The 17,422-nt window shown below is 35.7% G+C and overlaps 1 protein-coding gene across 4 annotated transcripts in view; it reads left to right on the top strand.

Annotated features, from left to right (window-relative positions):
• ATF7IP2 (activating transcription factor 7 interacting protein 2) overlaps window positions 1-17,422 on the top strand; it is a 55,124-nt gene that overhangs the window by 19,223 nt on the left and 18,479 nt on the right. For 3 of the 4 annotated variants that reach the window (XM_072835764.1, XM_072835766.1, XM_072835763.1), the window contains exons 4-6: window positions 2,074-2,208; window positions 2,787-2,885; window positions 7,331-7,488. In XM_072835764.1, the coding sequence (XP_072691865.1) occupies window positions 2,074-2,208; window positions 2,787-2,885; window positions 7,331-7,488 (392 nt within the window). The remainder of the gene's footprint in view (window positions 1-2,073; window positions 2,209-2,786; window positions 2,886-7,330; window positions 7,489-17,422) is intronic. The other variant, XM_072835767.1, reaches the window with a different exon arrangement.

Here is a 17,422-nt window from a genome sequence, read left to right on the forward strand (position 1 = left end):
TGTCCTCTTTATGAGGAACATCACCACTAAATGAGAACAAATGTCCACTCTAATCAAGAGTAACAACCTATGGATGGGCATTTAGTACTTTTAAATAACCAGGTTTTAAGAGTCTGCCTCCATCTGAATTGTCCGGAGTGATTCAGACTTTCTTGCTTAAATTGTGGTTTATTGAGCTTACTAACAGTTGAAGACTGTCATTTTCGACTACTCTTTCCTCAGACTTACCTGATCAGAATTACTAGTGATGCCTGTTAATTAGATGGTTTTTCAGACCTTTTTCCAGGAAATTCTGTTTGGTGAATCCAGGTTAGGGCCTAGGAATCTATGATTTTAGCAAATGTCCCATGTGTTACCAGGAAAGTTTCACAAACACTGTGTGGCCTCCTCTTGTTAGCAAAACAGTATTTCCTTTTTTTTTTTTTTTTTTTTTTTAAATTATTTATTTATGATAGTCACACACACAGAGAGAGAGAGAGAGAGAGGCAGAGACAGGCAGAGGGAGAAGCAGGCTCCATGCACCGGGAGCCTGACGTGGGATTCGATCCCGGGTCCCCAGGATCGCGCCCTGGGCCAAAGGCAGGCGCTAAACCGCTGTGCCACCCAGAGATCCCCAAAACAGTATTTCCATACTCAAGACATTTAGAAAGTTTCTCCAAGATTCATCTGAGTATGAGCTTTACATATTGAGCCCAGCCATTGAACTAGCAAGCATGCAGGAAAAACCACACATGGGTAACAGGGGTCACCTATCAGTAAAAATAATGTGTTTTTGAGCACTTATTAAATACTTAAAAGTTTGTTAGTAAAAATGATAATGTTGAGAAACCATTGAAGAAATATTAAGCATTACAGAAAAAGTCAAGTACATGGTTATGTTGAAGAGCAAGAACAATGACAAATGAGAAGGAAAAACCTTAGGATTAATCAAATAAAATTGCTTAATATCCCTAATCATTCTGGTGATATCCATATAATAAAAGAGTTTAACATAGAAGGTTTGTGTTCCAATTTCAAACACCAAGAAGCAAGAATTTAGGGGAAAGATAGAAATATTACTAATAAGTACCTCAGATGTATCATGACAGGTTTTGTTATTGAGAGAGACGACCAACTCTGTTACGAAAGCAGTTTACGAGAGGATACTAATTCAGCAAAAAACTACAGTGGATGTTTCTGAATACATGGCTCAGCAGAGCTGTTTGTATCAGTGGGCATTGAGATTAATTATGCTCCCTGAAAATAGGTTCGTCTGTTTTCTAAAAAACAGCCAGATAATGAAATGCATTAATGTTTCATGTGACAGCTACTACACATTATTAGAATAGCATGCATTATGCCAAATAGCATTAGTCACTAACTAATTGTGCCTGGCTTCTTTCATTTTAACAATAAGAAAGTCACCCCCTAAAAAAGCTATTCAAGTAAAATAGATTATCTTCCTTTTTATCAATTCACTTTTTTCTGTTTTATGGAGCTCTTTCACATATTAACCTTTTATACTTTTACAAAAATCCTGTGAGCATCACACATTCAACATTGTATTATCTGCCCACATGTGAGCAAGGAAAATGAAGCAAAGTGTGTGACTTTCCAAAGGTCATACAGCTTTTGTTAATGGCCAGATCAAGGCTCAGACTTTCATAATTTGCATCGTAATCTACTACAGACCAAACCAACCATTTTCATTGGTCTCTGGCTTTCAGATTAGTGGAGTTCCTTTTTATGGAATATTTGGTTTCATTTATGCTCATTAGAAAAATAAATGTGATAGAGGCTTTTACCTTTAATATGTATTATGGAATTCAGCTGAAACTGTAAAAAACAAAAATTAGCCCTTGGAGAATAAGTTTATTTTCTAACATCAATATATTTAGATACTGGGTGTGTTTCGCTGAATTTGATATTCAAACTTCTATAAAACTTACTTGTAATATGAACATAAAATATGAAAAAATGTATTTTATCGGTTACAGTAAATCTAGAAAAGAACAAAGCTATTTTTAAGGAGTAGAAAATAAAATTGCTTTTAAATTTGAAATGGGTGTTTTGGTTTTTATTTTAAAATTCTAGGTCAAACATTTGATTCGACAGGAGATCTATAGTATAAATTACAAGCTATTTGATAGCAAACTGAAAGAATTGACCGAACGCATTGGGAAGACACAGTGCAGGAATAAACATGAAGCAATAGCTGATGAACTCTTTGTAAGTTTCTAATTTCATTTAATTTCATTTGAAGTAGATTTTTTTGCATGTTATGAAAGGAAAACAATAAAGCAGACCCAAATCTGATCTTTGCCCACAAGCCTGATATACTATACCATAAGTAACAGAATTTCTTAGCTGTATTGGCCCTCATGAAATACTTTTGGAAATACTATACTGTGTTCTTCTGTTGTCAATTATTTTGTGTCAACTGACAGGCATAATACATAAGCGGTTTCTTTTAATTAAAAATATATTCTGTGTTAGAGCTTGTACAACATATTTCAGACTGTTCTGGGGTTTTTATTTTGTTCTTATCCCTATAGGCTTACTTGCTGATTGCTGTTTCTACCAACATTAACTTTATTGTGGCTCCATTAGAAGTTTGATGTTTTTATCTTCCATTCTTATGTGCCATACTGGCATCAAACGTGATTTAAATTTTTGCTTATATAAGAATTTGTCATTTATTTGGGTGGATGCCTAAGTCTTATGAGACTGCTTTGGCAGATACATAGTTTTCCTTCAATCTCTATATATTATTTAGTGCGCTGGTTTTGTATTTTTCTTTTTTCTAGGCAAAAATATCAAAACTTCAAAGACGTATTAAAGCAGTATTGCAATGTCAAAAGAATTTCTTGGAAACAAATGTATTAACCAGTAATACAGCCTGTAAGGTTGGTATAAACCCATATGAGCTTTAATTAGCTCATTGACCCACTATTGTAGGTAGTTGGATTTTAAGAAATGAAATCTATTTCCAAACTAAGAAGGCTTTAAAGACAAATTTATATGTAGAATATTCCTGTGATACTATCTCTGGAGAAGATACTGTTAGGTAGCCAAAAGTAAATGCCACTTGTATTTATTTCAAGTGAATAAGAGACAATTTGTGATCCCTACCATTTTATCATGAAACAGATAGTATATAGCAAAGTTGACCAAATTTTACAATGAACACTCATAGATGCAACACTTACATATTTTACCTTCACTATTTTAATATCTATATGTCTGTCAATCTGTTCATCTCCTAAGCCATCTTTATATTTTGTGTATTCATAAATACATTTTTTTGTATCAAAATACACTCTGCAGTATATGCTTCCAAAATATTTCAGCAGGGATATCATTAGAGTTTTGTATCTGTTTGTATTTTTTATATAAAATTTAAATATAATCTTCAGTATATATTCACTGAATTTTTTTCTTGTAGGATCTTTATTAGCTTTGGTATCATATTTATGCTAGCCTCAATAATTAAATTGGAAAGCACTCCCTCCCCTGTATTCTGGAAGTTTGTGTGTAAGATTTTTTTACTTCCTTAAATGTTTGATAGATTGCATCTCTGAAAACTATGTGTGGGCAAGGAGCTTTCTTTTGTAGGAAGACTTTTTCTTGAAATTCAATTCTTTAATAGGTATGGGGCAATTCAGATTTTTCTATTTCCTTTCCTCCTGTATGTTTTGTAAGTTATCTTCACAAGGAATGTGTCCCTTGTATCTATGTTGTTGAATTTGTTGACATAAATTATTGACAACATTTTTTTGTCCTTTTAATATTTGTAGATCTGTAATGATAGACTCTTTCATTTCTGATATTGGTAATCTATATTTTCTGTTTTTCTGGATGAGACTTGCTAGAGTCTTAAAAATCTTATTCTCAAAAAAAAATCTTATTCTTTGTTGTCTCTTCTATTTTTTTATAATTTTCTTTCTTATGTTTGATGTAATTTCTTTTTTCAATTTCTTCAGTGTTAATTTTAAATCATCTTTGTTACTAGAAAACATTTAAAGCTATAAATTTCCTTCTAAGCACTGCTTTTTCTAAGCATTTTCTATGCATCTTTTCAGTGATTAGACATTGTACTTTTGTTTTTCTTCAGTTGAAAATAATTTATAACTTCCCTTGTGGTATTGTTCTTTGACCTATGGGTTATTTAGAAGTATGTGTTTAATTTCCAGCATTTGGGACCTCTCTATTTTATTTTGGTCAGAGAACATACTGTGTAAAATTTCAGTCTTGAGAGTTACTGACACTTACTTTATAGCCCAAGATATGCTTTTCCTTCCTTAGTGAATGTTCCATGTACACTTGAATGTTGGATATAATGTTCTACAAATGTCACTTTTGTATTGAGTTTGCCACAGTGCTTGATAGTGGCGAATAATGATCCCTAAAAGCTATCCATGGCTTCATCCCCAGAACCTGTGAGTATGTTACTCTGCATGTTCAAAGAAGCTCATAGATGGGGAGATTATCCTTGTGGGATTAGTGTGATTATTTCAAAGGCAGAAGAAAGAGATGGGATGATGGAAGCAGAGGTTGGAATGATTGCACTGAAGATGGAGGAAGGGGCTAGGAGCCCAGGAATCCTGGCAGCTTCTAGAAGCTAGAAAAAGGAAACACTCCCTTGAAGCCTTCCAGAAAGGATGCAGCCCTGCCAACACTTGATCTTGGCATAGTGAAACTTGATTTCAAACTTCTAGCCTCCAGAACTGTTAAGGAATAAATTTCTGTTATTTTAAACCACCCAGTTTGTGGTAATTTGCTATAGCAGCCTTGGGAAACTAATAGAGAATGTGGTACCGGCAAGTGTGGGATACTACTGTAACAAACACCTAAAAATGTGCAAGTGGATTTGGAATGGGGTCATGGATGGAGGCTGAAAGAATACTGATGAGCATGAGTTTTTAAAAGCCTGGATTGACTTTCAGTAGAAATACAGATGTTAAAGACTGCAAGCAAGTGCTCAGAAGACATGAGGAGTACCTAAGAGAAAATCTGTATTGCCCCAGAGAATACGTAAATATTCATAAACTGACAGTTGGTGGAAATTCGGACATTTATTTATTTTTAAAAGATTTTATTTATTTATTCATGAGAGACACAGAGCGAGAGGCAGAGACACAGGCAGAGGGAGAAGCAGGCTCCATGTAGGGAGCCCTATGCGGGACTCGATCCCGGGTCCCCAGGGCAACACCCTGGGCTGAAGGCAGGCTCTAAACCGCTGAGCCACCCGGGCTGCCCAAATTCGGACATTTAAAAGCACCATTGGTGAGGACCCTAAAGAAATGAGGAACATTACTAGAGACTGTAGGAAAGGAGATTCTTGTTACATAGTGGCAGAAAGCGTAGCTGAACCGTGTGCTACAGTGACATGGAAAACAATTTGTAAGTGATGGAATGGGATTTCATTAGGCAGATGAGATTTTTTTTAAAAAAAAGATTTACTTATTTGAGAGAGAAAGGAGGAGCAGAGGGAGAGGAAGGAGCAGACTCCCTGCTGAGCGTGAAGCCTGACCTAGGGTTCAATCCTAGGATCCTGAGATCATGACCTGAGCCAGAGTCAGATGCTTAACTGACTGAGCCACCCACGCACCCCAGGCCAATGAGATTTTTAAGCAGTGTTGAAGGTTTGGCTTGATTTCTTTCTTGTGAGAGGGAAGAGATCATTTGAAGGAGTTTCTATCTAACAAAAAGGAAGCACAACTTGATTGGGATATTCTGAGCCTACTCAGGTTACAGAAGACCCTAAAATTAGGAAGTTCACCATCAAAAAAACCATGTGCCTGAGAGAAAGCCAGTGGTGTATTGGATCCTTTGGCTAGTGCCTTACAAGGATCAAAAGGTCAGAGTATTCAGTCACACGTCACATGGAAGTTCTTTGAAGAGCTTAAGTATTTGACTCCTTATACAGGCAGTTACCTGGTTTAGATTTAGCATACAGGTCCTGGACTCCTTCTGTGACTCCTTTTAGTCACAAAGACAGTTTACTTTTCAAAGCCCATAGAGTGCTGTTTTGGTTGGTTTCCTTCTTCTGGCTCCACTGGATCTCCTGTTCAATCCTTGCAGTTGCTCCCTGGGCATCCTGTTGACTTTGGGTGGGAATTTCAGGAAACATTAGCCTGTAGTCACTCCCATGGCAGTGGATGGGGCCTGCCACTGCCCCAGCGATGGAGTAGAAACAACACTGATGCTTCAGTAATCCTTGCCCAGGCTGTCCCAAATGAGGGTTGATAGTCCCGCCTCTGTTCCAGGTGTGGAGTCCTGGGATTTGGTCCCTGGCTGGGCTTTGCTAATACTGCTACTGTACTGTGCTCAGGTTGTCAGGTGGGGACCAAGATACACAAATGCAGTGAATATGGCTGCTGGTTTTGCAGGTATGGAGTAGGGGTTCAGCCACCCCTGCTCTAGGTTTGGGGAGAAGGATGGGTCCCTGGCATTTGTGGCACCCATTGTGTAGGATATACGGATAGTAAAAACAGAGGGAGCTCACTGTGCTTTCTCTCTGCAATCTCACGATCCGCAGTCAGCCTGCCCTTTTCTTCCACCCTTCAGAGGCATTTTATGATGGATCTGTTATCTCCGGGGTTTTTCATTATACTTAGATGAGAACAGCAGGGAAAAGTGAGCCACTTTGTCCTGGAACTGAAAGGATACCAAATATTTTTTGCTATTGTTTTCCAATGTTGTTTGAACCTCTTTCTAACATACAGAATCTGCAAACTTAATAACATTTCAGAATTCTGTCTCTGTGTACGGTCGTCTTTGTTCATGTTACCCACCAGAAAGGCTCATGAGTTGGGCAATCAGCTTGATCCTTTTGTATTGATTAATAGACGTATATTTTAAGTACTGCACATTCTCAACCAAATACGGACTAAGTGTTTCAGCTTCCAAGTTGTAAACAAAACTCAACTGGAAGAACAATTTGAAAATTAGTTTTATTTCTGGTCTTCACTTATTAGGAGTATAATGGAAGTACAAGTTTGCTTGTTAAGAGTCTAGTGTTTCTGAGTTCCTAAAACATAGTCTAACAGGAATAAAATGCTGTCTGAGTACTTAGGTATTTGTTTTTCCTTTCCACCCAAGCTAGGCAGTTGATTTGTACTATCATTATTTTTATTTCTTAGAAGTATTTTTTAAATTCATCTTGGCAGAGAAACTGCAAGCATTGTCATGAGCCATTGAAATACATATAATTTAACATATGTTTTGCCATTTGTATTCAAGAATATTTTGAAAACGTTTTCCAAGTGAAATTTTACCTATATCAATTTCGTGTAGAAGACAAGTGGTAACACTCCTTTTAACTGCTTTTTCTCCACCCAATTAACAGGTTATAAATTCAGAGACCATGAATTTGAATCAGAATCCAGAGTCAGTCAGTCCAGATGAAAGACAGACCTCTGTGAGTTCTGAAACTTCTGACCCTTCAGAAAAATCAAATGAGAAGGTTAATTTATCACGGGATCGTGATGAGGCTGTTTCAGAAAGGTAGGCATTTCTACAAAAATGCATAAACTTATCTAAGTATATGCTTGTAAACATACCATTTCTCAGTTAAGCATGAAACAGCTTAAAGGTTCGTATTCGTTCTTGCCTGTTATGAAGGAATGGGGTTGGTTATCCAGGGCTTTTATCATTGTTTTAACAGTACCAAGTATGGGTATACCTGGCTGACTCTCTCCATAGAGTATGCGACTCTTGATCCTCCAGTTACTGGGTTCGAGCCCCATTTGGGAATAGAGTTTACCTTTAAAAAAAAAAAGAAACTGTACTAAATAAAATTTTGTATTAGCTAGGGGATTGGATTTTGCATTGTGGTGTGTTTGGTATGCATCTTTGGTATGGTAATCCGAGTGATCACTTGATCATTCTCATGGTTTGTGTTCTACACTTGGAAAAGTCAATGTCCTATAAAACAGTGGCTTACAAAAGTTAGAAGAGGAAGGCTAAGAAAGTTAAGAGTAGGAAAGAAGTTCCTAAAAGTATTTGTTTCCTACAGGTTGAAAGCAGTATCATGAATCATGATAACATTAAACTGCAGCAAACAGGTTAACTTATTTGTCTAATCGAGTCAAAAAGCAGCCACGACACCTTAAGAGATTAAGGGCTGGTAGGGAAGAAATCATTTAGTTTAACAAAGGAACACGGTTTGTGATTCCCACCTAGATTGATGTTGCTGGGAGGGACATTTTAATGAATTGTTTTCTTTGGTCTGGTGATTTGCAACAGTTTGGAGCTTTATAGTATTATATATTTATTCTTAGCATTAACTCCATAAAATGTTTCTAAGGTTTTTCCTTTTATATGTTAAATTGTAATCCAGCTTTTAAAAAGAGAATATATAGCCCAAAATAAGGAATTATTTGAAGAATAACACCCTTTGCCCCATATCGCTACCCAGACTCAAGGAGGCGACAAAATGAAGTCTACAAATCTGTATCATCTGCAGTATATCCTTTGTTTTGAGGAATTTACATGCAGTTTTGACTCTTCCAAAGAAACCCTAATATTGCATGGTATTGAATCCTACATTTTAGTTTTGAACCAGGAAGCTGCTATGAAGAAGTCATTTATTTAGTTTGTGAAGGCAAGAGTCACATTTCAGTGAGTCTTTGTTGTTACCACTTTTTTTTTTTTTTTTAAGATTTTATTTATTTATTCATGAGAGACAGAGAGAGGCAGAGACACAGGCAGAGGGAGAAGCAGGCTCCATTCAGGGAGCCCGACGTGGGACTAGATCCCTGGTCTCCAGGATCACGCCCTGGGCTGAAGGCCGCGCTAAACTGCAGAGCCACCTGGGCTGCCCATGTTGTTACCACTTCTTAATGTGTTTGCTGAAACTCAAAAAAGGGACAGAAAAGAAAACTAAAATGTTAGTGATAGAAGCAAAAAAGTGAAGACCCCATTAAAATAGCATTTTGTGGACTAATGTGTCAAATTTTTATCAGTGGCTTCTATCTATGTTATGAACAACCCACCTTATGCTCTATAATAAAGGAAGAACCTGCAATTTAAGAAACTTGTCCCAGGCAGCTGTGCTAACAAGAGAGTATATAACTTGAACCTGATGGGTGGATTCAATGGTGAGTTTTCTAAAACACTGAAGAAAGAACACCAATTTTAAACAAATTTCCAAAGAATAAGAAAAGAGGGAATATTTTTCAGTTCATTTTATGAGACTAGATACTAAAATCTAGTATATCTGTGATACTCTGATACTAAAATCAATTTTAACATTTTACAGAAATGGAAAATTACAATCCATTTTTACCCATAAAATAGATGTAGATATCCTAAACAAGACACTAGTAAAGCCAAGTTCAACATCTATAAAAGTTGAGTTTGTCTCAGGAATGCTGCAAGGTTGGTTCAATAATAATAATAAAAAAAAAATCAGTTAATGTAATTTTCCAGGACAAGAATCATTATTAACTCACAATAGAAGTAAGATTTGATAAAATACTTGTTTATGATTAAAAACAAATTCTTGGCAAACTTGGAATAGGGAGGTACTTCCTTAATCTGATAAAGAGTATCCAGAAAAACCCTAAGAGAGATCGGATGATCAAATATTGGAAGTATTTCCTTTGAGTACAAAATAGAAGAATGCCTCCTGTCACCACTTTAACATTATACTGTGGCTCTTGGCTAATGAAAGAAAAAGAGGTTAATATAGAAAGGATTGAAAAAAAGGAATAAATATTATTGCTATTCATGGATGATTGGGGTAGGTATATAATGTAGGAAATCCGAAGTAACTTACAGATAAATTATTAGGATTAACAAGATGTTAGCAAGATTGCCATTCTCAAATATATAAGAAATTATATTCCTATATACCAGATACAAACAATTAGGGAATTAAAGAATGTTTTGAAAGGACATGATACCAATACTATAGCACCAAACCTAGGAATACATTTAATAAAACATGTAATAATTGAAGAAAATTATAAAACTTTGAGAGATAGTAATTCAGTGACGAAATGAACTATGTTTATGGGTTGGACAATGCAGTATTTATTAGAATGTTTTCACTTTTGTTCAAATTAATTTATAGAGTGCAATTTCAATCAGTTTTCTACTGTGTAATTTTGTGGAACTTGACAACTAATTTGATTCTAAAATGTATACATAAATGCAGTGGATTAAGAGACCAAGATATCCATCAACTAGAGAAATTAAAAGGAAGAAATTTGCTATCAGATGTCAGGACACTACAAAACCACAGCAATTAAAATACTGTGATGTTATTCATCAATTCAAGTGATAGACAAATAGAGCCAGGGTCACAGAGAACCCAGAAACCCATGCATATGTGTATGTGTGATATGTGATGGAGGTTATATGGTGTACATCATTTAGGAAATGATTTAGTAAATGGTGTAGTTACTTTGGTATTCATGTTGAGTGAAATATGAAAGATATTGGATCCCTATGTCAGACCACATTAAAATCAATCTGTGGATTAAGGAACTCAAAATCTAAAGGAAAGTTATAAAGCTTTTAGAAGGTAATATAGAATATCTTCATGAACGTTGGATAAGGAAGGATTTCTTTCTCTTTTTTTTTAAGGATTTTATTTATTCATTTATTTATTCACGAGAGACACACAGAGAGCCCAACGTGGGACTCCATCGCAGCACCCCGGGATCACAGCCTGAGCTGTGCTCAGCAGCTGAGCCACCCAGGCATCCCTAAGGAAGGATTTCTTAAGACACAAATACCTTTGCAATAAAAAAAAAAATTGATCAGTTTTACAACATTAAAATTAGAAACTTCTCTTAAGCTGCTGTAATTTTAGTGAGAAGATAGGCTATCAAGTGAGAAAGACACTTGCACCACATAGAACCTCTAGAGGCCCAGGTCCCAGAGTATACATAAAGAACTTTAAATCAATGAGGAAAAAGTCAGATAATACAAAAGAAAAATGGGCAAAAAGACTTGTGTATCTACTTCACAAAAGAGGAATTCCAAATGACCAGTATGAAAAGGTGCTCATCTTCATTAGTAATCAGAAATGCAAGTTAAAGCCACAGTGAGATGCCTTTTCATATTGGTAAGGAAAAGTAAAGCATTTTAAAATCTGACAACACCAGGTGTATCGGTGAGGTTTTGAAATAACAGGAATTGATTTTATTTAACATTTTTGTTGTTAGAACAGTAAATTGGTGTAATGCTTTAGAAAAAATTTGGCAGAGGCACCTGGGTAGCTCAGTGGTTGAGCGTTTGCCTTTGGCTTAGGTTGTGATCCTGGGGTCCTGGGATAGAGTCCAACATCAGGCTCCTCGCAGGGAGCCTGTTTCTCCCTCTGCCTATGTTTCTGCCTCTCTCTCTGTGAATAAATAAATAAAATCCTTAAAAAAAAATTGGCATTATCTAAAAATATTTAAGATCTGAATATTCTTTGATCTCACAGGCCCACTTTTTATATTGATCCACTAAATGTGCAATAAATATATGTAGAGGAATGTTCATTAGCATTTTTTGTAATCAAAAACTAGAATGACAAAAACCCTATCTACAATTGAAAAGAAAATTACATTGTAGTAAGTCCTTATAAAGGAATTCTGTATTTTAATGGAAATGGAAAAACTGTGGTCACATGCAGCAATATGAGTTACTCCAAAAACATGGAAAAGCAGACACAAATAGTAGGATTCTGTTCAGTTAAAGGTCAAATATAGCCAGAAAGAAAGTACATTATGTAGGAAGTCAAGGGTAAATAGTAAATCTCCAAAACAAAGAATTTAGCACTACAAATGCCATTTATGGAGGAAATTTATGATACAGAATAGAGATGTGTGTGTTTCTGAAGTGCTGATCGTGTAAACTGTATTTATCTGAGCGGCGGCTATATGCTTTGTAATTATTTCTTAAACTATACATGTGCTTTTAATCCAATTCAAAAAGTCTATTAGAAAATTTAGATTGTCTAATCTCACTGAGATGTGTGGGTTCATACTACTTGCTTGCTTTCATCTATTTTATGGGCCTTTTCCCCTGTCTGTCTGTCTCTATTTTAACCTTCTTTTGGGTTAATCTTTTTTCTTTTCCCATTACTTATTAATTATACATCTTTCATTGTTTCTTTAGAAATTATCCTTAAAAAAATCATGATTTTGATTCTCGACTGTAATAATTAGAATCCAATATGAATTACGTTTACCATTTTGTAGGTAATGTTTGACCTTAAAACCCTGTAATTCCATTTACTGCTTCCCCTCCATCTTTTGTGTGTTTTCACACAATTTTATATTACAGTTGACCATTGAACAACACAGCACCAACTCACACGTAATTTTTGACTCACCTTGAATTTAACTATTAATAGTCTACTGTTGACTGGAAGCCTTACTGATAATATAAACAGCCAGTTAAGCATTTTGTATATGCTATATGGTATATACATAATTTTTTTAGTAACATAACTTAGAGAAAAGAAAATATTAAAAATTGTAAGAGAAAATGCACTTGAGTGTACTATACCTTATTCATTGAGAAAAAATCCATATACAGTTCGAACCCTTGTTGTTGGAGGTCAGCTATATTTTAAGTCTCAGAAGATGAAATCACAATTTTGTATAGTCATTATTCATTTAGAGCTATCTACCTATTTACCCTTCCTGTTGCTCTTCATATATTTCCATCTGGGAAAATTTTCCTTCTGCCTGTAGAACTTTGTTACTTCTTTTTTTAGTTTTGCTCAAGATAAATTCTGTCAAGTTTTTTTGGTCCGGAAATAATTCTATTTTGTCTTTATTTCTAAAGGATATTTTAACATAAGTATTGAATTGTAGGTATTTCCTTTCAGAACTTGCAAGATATCATTACATGTCTTGACTTCTATAATTTCTGTTGAAAAGTTAGCTTCATTCTTATTGTGGCTTCTTTGAAGATAATATCTGTATTTATGCTTTTAAGATATTCCACTTCTGTTTGGTTTTTCTTAATATACTGTATGGTGCTATTTGTGGGGACATGGATTTAATGTTTGTTTTTTTTAAGTTATCTTGATTGGGGCTCACAGTTTTTCATGAATCTGGTTTTATGTCTTCCATTATCTTTGGAAAACTCTTCACCATTATCCTTCAGAAATTCCTTCAGCACCACTCCATCACTTCTACCCTTCAGTATTCTAATTATATGCACACCATCCTTCAGTCTGGATATTTTCTACTGCACTGTTTTCCAGTTTATTAATGTTCCCTTCATCTGGATCCAAGTGGCTGTTAAACCCATGTATCAAATTGTCAATTTCATTTTGCTTAATTTTTAGTTCTTCCCTTCCCCTTTCCATTTTATTTTATTTTATTTTATTTTATTTTATTTTTAAGAGAGCAAGAGGGCATGCGCATTTGCGAGCAGTGGGGCAGGAACAAAGGATGAGGGAGGGAGGAAATCTTAAACAGGCTCCACACTGAACGCTAAGCCCGCTAAGCCAGATACTGGGTTTGATTGCACAACCCTGAGATCATGACCTGAGCTGAAATCCAGAATCAGATGCTTAACCGACAGTCACCTATGCAGCCCACCGTTGTATTCTTTTCTATAGATTGAGGTTCTCTGGTGATATTCTTTATCTTGTCCATGTGTTGAACATTTAAATCACTGTCATTTTCTGTTCCATTTATTATGACCCTTGTATCCAGCTCACCCTGAGCTCTGTTTCTATTTGGTATTTTTAAATTTTTATCCTATTTCTTATTGTAACTGCTAATTTTTTTATTTTAATCTTAAACATTGTGTATTGAAAATTGTAGAAATTCTAAATGAAGTTACCTTCCACCAGAGTAGATTTACCCTACACTCTGGCAGGCAGCAGATAGAGGGACAGACTCTGTTGATGGTCTTAAAATATGGGCACACATTCTTTGATATACTCTTCCTTTAAAAAAATGGAGTCTAATTTTTGTCTTGGGCTATACTTAGTGACAGCAGATAGAATATGGCATAAGTGACAATATGTAACGCATCATAGCTTTCTTTTTCTCTCTTGGATTGCTTGCTCTGGGGCAAGTTAACTGCCATATTAACATGGCAGCAAACATAGGTTACTAGAGGACATCAAGCAGCCTGTGCAGAATCCTACATGGTAAGGCATTCTGCCAACAGCCATGAGTAAACCATTTTGGGAGCAGGACCTTCAGCCCTCATTGAGCCTTCAGTTGATTGCAGCTCCTGCCATCATCCTGACTGCAACCTCATGACCGATCCTGAGCCTAAAACCCCAACTATACTGCTCCATATTACATTACCCAGAGAAACTGAAATAATAAATATTTATTTTTTAAGCCATTATGTTAAATAACACATTTCAGTCTAATCAGGAATTGAACAGAACTGAAGCTTATTTGCAGTCTTTATAAGACTCCATCTATTTTGATTTTTACTCCATCCTCCATGTATGGCATAGCCTTCTGTGACTTCCACCAGAAAGACTGGAATGTTACCTTTGGCTCCCCTTCTATTGCTGGTCATATGTTCCAATTTTTGCCTCCCCAATACAGTCCATTGTAATATCAGCCACCATCTGCCTGGCTTCTCAGTATTCCTGAATGGTTTAGTTGACAGACGCCCTAAGAGGAACACCAGTGGCAAGTGTCTAGCCCACTTCTATATACACTCTCTCTCTGGAATCTCAGTTCTTTAAGTTGTTTTCTACTACAGCTTTCTGATGTCTTCAAAGATAGATATATGTGTGTACACACATACACTATCAAACAAATACATATAAAGTTACATTTCTTAAAAATTTTGTAAATAATACCTTCTCAAATTGTTCAAGTATAGGGGTTCCATCATAGCTGTTCTGTGTAACAGTTTATATACTACTTTATGACTTATTTAAAATTTTTCAAAAAATATTTAAGAAATAAAGGAATTTTAAAAAGGAAAGCAAAAACATATTGTTCCCACTATTATTACAACTCTAGAGAAAGCCAGGAGGTTTTATGCCTGTTTTTTCTGTTAACCCCGAGTATTGAAGGAATTAATGCCACAACTATGTCTGTAATGGTTGGATTTAGAAGTGTAAGCATTTTTCTTCTGAGAATGTGAAGAAAATGGGAAAGGCAGTAATAGCTAAGCTGAAGAAGTTCAGAGCAGATAAGGCTTATGGACTAGAACACATGTTTGAAGGAAAGGAACTTGCTTAAATAGGAAGAAAATGCCTTTATATGCAGTCATTTCCAAAGATGAAAAGCAAGATCAAGGTGTAAGGCATCCAAGAACAGAGTATTTCACCAATGTTGATTGAATGAAACATTAATTATGCCTAAAACATAAGTGTGGATTGAATTTTATGAGAAATATTTGTAGAAATCAAAGGGTGAAAAGCCATTACCAGCCACAATATTTTAATATTTCCTACAATGTTGCATGTGCTCCTTCCTACTCATTCTTTATTAACATTAATTTAATCTTAAGAAAATTCTCCCTGTTTTATAGATGAAGAAACCAAGGCACAGTTTCTTGCCCAAAACACTCAGCTAGTAAGTGGCCAAGCCAGTAAAGCCACCAGTGCATTTAGACCCAGACAAATTTGTCTCCAGAACCCATGATTTTACATTATTATAACATTACCCAGAAAGTTGTAATTACTTTATCTATCTATCTATTTATAATTACTCGTTTTAGACACAAATTTTTCTCTAAGGTAAAATGCAGGTAGAAAACATAGGTATATCTAGAATGAATATGAAAATCATCCCTGTCTTTGGTTTTCTTCTCAGATATGGTTCATTTAAAAAAATAACCATCATTGGGGCATCTGGGTGGCTCGGTTGGTTACGCGTCTGACTCTTGACTTCAGCTCAGATCATGAGATTGAGCCCTGTGTCATTCTGCACTGGGCATGGAACCTGCTTCAGAACTTCTCTCTCCTTCTCCACCCACTGCCTACATTCATACACTCTTGCTTTCTTAAAAAAAAAAAAAAAAAGTTTAAAAAAAGAACAGCCCTTGGGGTGCCTGGCTGACTCAATTAGTTGGGTGTCCAACTCTTGATTTCAGCTCAGGTCATGATCTCAGGCTCATGGGATCTAGCTCCTCATTGGGCTCTAAGTTCAGTGGAGAATCTGCTTGATATTTCTCTCTCTCTCTCTCTCTCTCTCTCTGTATATATATCCCTCTGCCCCTCCCCCACCACTTGCTCTCTCACTCTTTCTCTAAAATAAATAAGTCTTAAAAAAACAAAAATAACAGCCATCATTGGTAGCAGTCAGTGGAACAGTTTTGTAAAAGTAATGTATCATATGCTCATAAAATTTCAGTCTTTAGTTTGCAGATAGATTTCTTGGGATAAATAGTAACAACTTTATATACACAAACACATGCCCTATATGTGTATAATTTTTTAAATAAAGTTAATTGAATAATACTCACTGAACTCTGCACAAACTGAGCATATCCCTTGGCAAATTTTGACAAAGTAAACACACTTTGTAAATATCTCCCAGATCAAATTAGTGGCATCTAATCTGCCTCATGTCCCACCCCTAGTCTCTAATCCCACCCCTACCACATTGACCTAAGTAACCACTATCTGAGCTTTAACACCATAAATTGTTTTTGTTTAGTTTTCAGGTTTATATAAATGGAGTCATACTCTGAACTCTTAGGTGTCTTTTTTGCCCAACACTGTGTGTTGTGAGGGTCACCTGTGCTGTTGCTTAGCTGTAATAATTTATTCATTCTTGTTGCTATATAGTACTCATCACACAAATAAACCTCAGTTTGCTTATTCACAACTGGGCATCTAGGTTGTTTGCAGATTGGGAAAATTTGAGAAGTGCTATTGTGAACATTCCATCACTTGTCTTTTGGTGAATGCACATACATTTCTGTTGGACACTTGCCTAGGAATGGAATTGATAGGTCATAGAATATGTATATTTTGAGGTTTAATAGATATTACCAAACACTTTACCAAGGAGAGATCATACCAAACCTACATTCCCATTAGATAGTATAATGAGGTTTTTTGTTTTTCCATGTCCTTGCCATCACTTAATATTAGCTGCCTTTTTTGCTTTAGCCACACTGCTATGTATATAGCATCATGTACTGAGTTTTGTTTTGTTTTTGTAAGATTTTATATATGTATTTGAGAGAGAGTCTGAGCAAGCATGAGCAGGGGAGGTGGGAGAGAGAGAGAAGCAGACTCCCTGCTGAGCAAGGAGCCCAGTGATGCAGAGCTGGATCCCAGGACCCCGGGATCATGACCAGAGCCAAAGGCAGATGCTCAACCATTTGAGCCATCCAGGGGCTCCCATATATTAGCTTTAATTTGTATTTCCTTCTGATAATGAAGGGAAGCACATTTTTATGTTAGTCATTTTGATACCTTTTATGACATTTCTCAAGACTTTTGTGTTTTCCCTTTGACTTGCCTATCTTAAGTTTTTTGTCTATATATTTA

This window comes from Canis lupus, chromosome 8, assembly GCF_048164855.1.
Source record: "Canis lupus baileyi chromosome 8, mCanLup2.hap1, whole genome shotgun sequence".
Lineage (NCBI taxonomy): Eukaryota > Metazoa > Chordata > Mammalia > Carnivora > Canidae > Canis > Canis lupus.